The 5,924-nt window shown below is 49.4% G+C and overlaps 1 protein-coding gene across 1 annotated transcript in view; it reads right to left on the bottom strand.

Annotated features, from left to right (window-relative positions):
* Positions 1-5,130: 5,130 nt before the first annotated feature.
* SCRN3 (secernin 3) overlaps positions 5,131-5,924 on the bottom strand; it is a 939,975-nt gene continuing 939,181 nt past the window's right edge. Inside the window, exon 8 of the mRNA XM_044075556.1 lies at positions 5,131-5,895. Within this exon, the coding sequence (XP_043931491.1) occupies positions 5,740-5,895 (156 nt within the window). The 3' untranslated portion in view covers positions 5,131-5,739. The remainder of the gene's footprint in view (positions 5,896-5,924) is intronic.

Here is a 5,924-nt window from a genome sequence, read left to right as displayed (position 1 = left end):
GCAAAAAACTCGCTGCACTTTGTGTTCGAAGGCGACGTGAACAGATCGCAGCAAGGTTGACCCCAAATTGAGGAAGATCCTTTTCGCTACTGAGGGGTTCAGAGACCACTCATGAGAGGATAATGTGTCTCAGCTTGTCCGCTAAAAAGTTGGACCGACCCGGAATGTGCGTTGCCAGCAGAAAGCAGTTGGTGGATATCGCCCACTCCCAAACTCTCATGGCCTCTCGGCAGAGCGGGTAAGACCTGGTTCTCCCCTGTTTGTTGATGTACCAGACCATTGACATCTTGTCTGTCTGAATTGCAATAGTCCCTAGAGGAAGAAGGGGATGGAGAGCGTGCAACGCTAGAAGCACCGCCCTCATCTCCAGAACACTGATATGCAGAATAGTCTCTGTTGGGGTCCATGTGCCTTGGACGGTTCTGCCCATGCAATGCCCCCCCCCCACCCTAGGCGAGAAGCGTCCATGGTCACTGTGGCTTGGGGTAGAGGCATCAAGAAGGGGCGCCCTTCCCGAAGCTCTCGGGAATGGAGCCACCAAAGCAGAGATTCCCTGCAAACTCTGCTGAGGGGAATAGGCGAGGATAGCGGATGTAGAAGGATGGACCATTGTACCTGAAGGGTCCATTGAAGAATCCTCATATTCAAGCGGGCTAGAGGTGAAAGATTGATAGCAGCTGGCATAGACCCTAGAGCCCTCAGGGCTAATTCCGCCAGCGGGGCTGGAGACTGTAGAAGAGCTAGGACATGGAGAGACAGGTTGCGGAGTCTGTCCGGCGTCAAGAAAACCTTTGACTGAAGTGTGTCTATTCTGGCCCCTATGAAATCCAAGACCTGAGCAGGCTGAAGGGACGATTTTTTGTAGTTTACAGTGATCCCCAATTGGTGGGCCAAACGCAGGAAATAATCCCTGGCCGAACATAGTAGATGCCTGGTGGGGGTGGCAAGGAGCCAGTCGTCCAGGTAAGGAAAGACCTGTATTCCCTGAAGCCTCAGGTGGGCCGCTACAACTGCCATGACCTTGGTGAACACCCTGGGGGATGTGGTGAGACCAAAGGGGAGGACCCTGAACTGATAGTGGCTGGCTCCCAGCCGAATGCGGAGAAATCTCCTGGATCGCCATTCTATTAGAATGTGGTAGTACGCATCCTTGAGATCTGTGGAGCACATCCAGTCATTCTCCTGCAGAAGGGGAGAATACATTGAATGGTGACCATCCGGAACTTTTCCTTGGCAACAGACAGGTTCAATGTAGACAGGTCGAGAATTGGCCTTAGGTCCCCCATCTTTTTTGGCAACAAAAAGAACCTGGAGTAAGTGCCTGATCCGAACTGGTCTGGGGGGACGTGCTGGATGGCTCTTTTTCTTAGCAGCTCTTTTATCTCTAAGGCTGCCACCTCCCTCTGATGGGGTGGGACATCTGGGAGGTGCCCCAATAGAGGAGGATGATTCAGAAAGGGAATGGAGTAACCTCTGGATATTATCTGGAGCACCCAGCGATCTGTTGTGATGGACTCCTAATGTGCTAGATGCTCCGAAAAATGCCCCCCGACTGCCTCCAGAGAGGAGCAGTCGGGCAACCCCTCAGGGCTGCTGCGTGGGTCGATCGGAAAAGGGTTCCCTCGACCCGAAATTCTTAGGCCCCCTTCTGCCTCTGAAGGACAAAGGATCCGGAGCGAAACGGGATTGTTGAGATTTCCGGAACCACATCTTCTTTTGTCCTCTCTGGTTCCTGGTGAAGGACCTTTGAGGAGCCGAGAAGCGGATTCCGACGGCAGACAAAGTCTTAACGTCTTCCTGTCTTTCTCGCTCTGGAGAAGCGTATCATGGACGATCTTGCCAAACAGCAAAGAACCGTCAAAGGGAGCATTTGCGAAGGATGCCTTGAAGGGTTCCGCAAAATCACAGAGACGGAGCCAGGCATGATGCCGTAAGGCGATGCCTGCTGCACTGGCTCTAGCAGCTCCCTCCGTGGCATGGGAGAGAAGCCGCATTGAGGTGTTGGATATCGACTTTAGAGTGGCCATTCGTGTCGAGAAGGTTCGCTTGTCCTCGGCCGACATGGACTCCGGGGGCGACTCAGCGAAATCCTTAATTAGGTCTCACTGGAGCCGAATCACATGTGCCAAGTAGTTCAGTGCCCTTATGGAAAAGGTGGCTGAAGCTAACATCCACTTTCCAATGCGGTCCATCGTCTGAGACTCCTTGTCTGGAGAATGAACCGAGGAACTTTCCTGTGCTAGTTCCTTCTTGGTGGCAGCCGCCACCACCATGGCATCCACTGGGGAACCTTTGCTCCATGCTGTCCTGTCAGAAGGGGGGCTGAGGATATTGTCTGGTCTCCTGAGTATCGGCTCTACAGTGTCCGGCTCCTTCCACACCCTGGTAGTTATAAGGTCTACCAGGGGGTCGGTCGGAGGGGACACCCAAGAGGTAGATGGGCCTGCGTCAAACACCTCCAGAAACACGGACTCGTCCGAGGAAGGTTTTTGGGCTGACCACCCCCCCTTTAATTCGCAGCATCTCCATGATGTCTCCAAAGGAGACGTCCTCAGGGGGTGACCTGGGGGAACCTTCCCCTTCCTCCAAGTCAGTGTCTTCTGTGAGGGACTCGGGGGAGTCCAAGTGCCTCCTTTCGCACTTTCGTTTGTGAGGCACCTCCTCAGGGGGGCTGTCCGAGGTGGGCTCACGAACCAGATCCTGTTCCTCCAGGGGAACCATCTGGGACGTAGGCGCAGGCTGTCCCTGGGGCCGGATGATGGAAGACAGGCCCATCAGCGAGGGAATGGCAGGTGGATCCGTAGAATGAGTGTGTGGCCTTGAATCCCTCGAAAGGACCCTCTCTACGACGTCGAAGGCCAAAGGCGAACTGCTCATCCCTGGGATCTGAGAGCAGCCCCCTCGGATCCGACGTGCAGATCGGCGCCGGAGCAGATGCGATCGGATCCGAAAGGGCAGTGCGCTCTGACCGAATAGGAGCCGAAGACACACTAACCTCTCCGGATCTGAGGCTCGTCTCACAGCCCCAAGAGCTCGGATCCAAAAAGGGACCCGACAAACTCGAGGGTACGGTCGGCGTCGATGCAGCGATTGCTATCGGCGCCGACACCCCAGCTACGACACTACCCGGATCCGACGGCTCTGAAACCCGATAGTGGATCGGAGAAGGAGCAATGGGGGCAAAGAACGGGGCTGAGCTCCTCCCCAGAGGGGGGGGGGAGGCAGGAGCACTCCCATCTGCATCTGGGACTGGAGGAAGCGACGCATCATCCGGTCCATGTCCGCGTCCGAAAGGCTCCTAGTGGATCTGGAAGAAGCCGCTGAGGCTGGTCGGGAAAGCCACCTTGAGGACCTCGAAGGTGACCGGGTCTCCTCCTCTGGCTCCGAAAAACGTGGAGAGTGAAGCCGAGAGGGGGAAGACCCAGAGGCCTTCAGGGAAGAGTGGAGCTGCTTAGTCGGCGGGGCCAAAGGGGCAGAATCGGCCCGCCGCTTGTGGCTCCTATGCCTTTCCCTATCACGATCCTTGTCTTTTATGTCCCTTTTTCCACAGTCCCTCTCTCCCTGGACCGTAACAGGAGGCTGAGTCCCAGCCAGAGGAGCAGGAACAGAAGGTGGAACAGCCGCGGCTGGTACCACAGAGGGAGAGGAGGACGAAGCAGAATCTGCGGCCCTAAGGCCCACCAGGATTAGCTTGGTCCTCCTGTCCTTCAAAGCCCGGGGGTTAAAGGCTGCACAGATTTTGCAGCCTGAAGAAAGATGTGCTACCCCCAGGCATATAACGCACTGAGTGTGGCCATCGGCTGGGGATAGCCTATGGCCACACTCAGTACATTTAGAAAATATGGCCTTAGGGCCTTCTGCCATTTTGCACACACACACGCCTTCGCACAAAGAAGGGGAAGGGGGAAAAGGAAACTAATACTACCAAAAACAGAGAAAGGGCAAAATTCTAACTAAGGCAGAAAGGAAACACACACAGATACACTTTTTTAAGAGCTGTATAGAAAAAAAACTAGCTTTATAACCCTCTAACTTTACTCACAAACCACCAAGAGCTTGTCTCATGCTTCAGAAGCCGCAGCAAACGAGGTCTGAGGACTGGAAGGAGGTGTCAGGGTATTATGGGTAAGGGGGAGGAGCTAGGATCTCTAGCTTGGAAAAGCTGCCGGCTCGGATCCGATATCCCACAGGTTGCTGATCAAATGAAGTTAACTACTTCAGATTTCTATATTTATAACTAGGGTAATCCAGAGTATCCTTCTTTGGGAAATACAGAAAAGCCAAGCTTTCCTTTAAATAGAAAGCTGCAGACTAGCTTGCTTTATTTTATTCTGCTTCATTGTACTCTATCTTATTATTATTTCAATTTATGATCTTTTGTTCTTTTAACTTTAGTTGCATGGCTGTTACAAAGGCATGCACTATTACATAAATAAAAAATGGACAACATTCAAGTGAAAGCCTGAACTTCAGGGTAATCAGGGTTATCTTAATAGCAAGGCTGCAGATGCTATTAATTCATAGGATACATAATTAAAACATGCTACATGGCATATATGGCAGCAACTAGAATGGTGACAGAAATCTCTGTGGGCTATAACCTAAGATTACAGAATGAGATATGTTTGTATATGATCTATTTTTCTTCCTCTTGTTATGCACTGCGTTTTTCTTAGTGACAAAGACTTAGCTAGGTTTAAATATTTGCAAATTTAAATAACCTCTGTAAATAAAGATGTATTCACTGATTCATTCTGGGTAAGCACTTCAGCCTTTCCAAGGTAACAAGGGACCTGAGTCTATACTAACAAGGGAGCGGTACAATACTGGTTTGGTTGCTGGTCTACCACACAATGCACATGCACAATCCAAAGCTACAAGCAATTCTGTGTATTGAGAGATTATCTATCAGCATACATTTGAGGTGTGGCAGTAGAGAGACGACCCTGGTGAATACCTTCACTGAAACAGGGAAGAAAGCATCTAGATGCAAACCAAACTGGAGAATGAAGCACTGTGATGCACCACCCTAAACAGAGTTTCATTGTTTTTAAATTAAAAAAAAAACACTCCTGTTCATCAATAACAAGTACCACAGAATCTTTTCCATCTGCAGGAACTACCATATTATGCAATTAGGTCTTTTGTTTAATGACATTCAAAAAGAATACTGGAAGATCTAAGCACCTTGTGTTATGACAGAACATACAACTTTGCCAAATGTTCCTATTTTAAATGTGAACATGCTACCTGACGAGCCACTGACACTATTAACGTTCTGAAATATTAATCTGGACTACACAATGGACACTCAAACCCGTTACCATGCTAGCAGGAGTGCTGTGTGGTACAGCATCAGCAAAACTGTTCCAAAAAATATAAAAGGGTTGTTTTTTTAATAAATAATCTTACTCCTAATTCAAGATGATCTTCAGACAACAGTGAAGGCAGTAGCTTGTTGGCAGATGCATCATGCTAAAATCATCTAAAAGGTGACCCAGACTACAGAACTCCTTGCTTATTCATACCAAAGCAGAAAAGTACTTTTTCTGAGGATGGAGGTCACAAAAAGTCAAGCTGTATGAATGTTGAACAGTGCAGGTAAATTAGCCAAACTACTGTATGAATTACTGTGCTCACCCAGTCCCTATTGCACCAAAGCATTTTATAAGCAGCAGAGTCAAAAGGTCCATTCAACATATTAAACACCCTTAGCTGGTTTTAGTGCAGCAAATAAATTCACTCATATTCCTTCATTTCTGCTTCAACACATGCTGGAAAAAGGTGAACAACTGCCAAAGGATCTTGTAATCCAGTCTTTAGTATCTCATCGATTTCTGTGATATTGTCTTTCTCCAGCTTTCTCATTTTCTCCAGCAGTTTTAAGTTTTTTTCCTAGAATTATAAAATAGTATTACAAACAG

The sequence above is a fragment of the Protopterus annectens genome, chromosome 6.part1 (assembly GCF_019279795.1).
Source record: "Protopterus annectens isolate FY-2018-M chromosome 6.part1, PAN1.0, whole genome shotgun sequence".
Lineage (NCBI taxonomy): Eukaryota > Metazoa > Chordata > Ceratodontiformes > Protopteridae > Protopterus > Protopterus annectens.
Note: the sequence above shows the minus strand (reverse complement) of the source record. Positions and strands in the feature narration are given on the sequence as shown.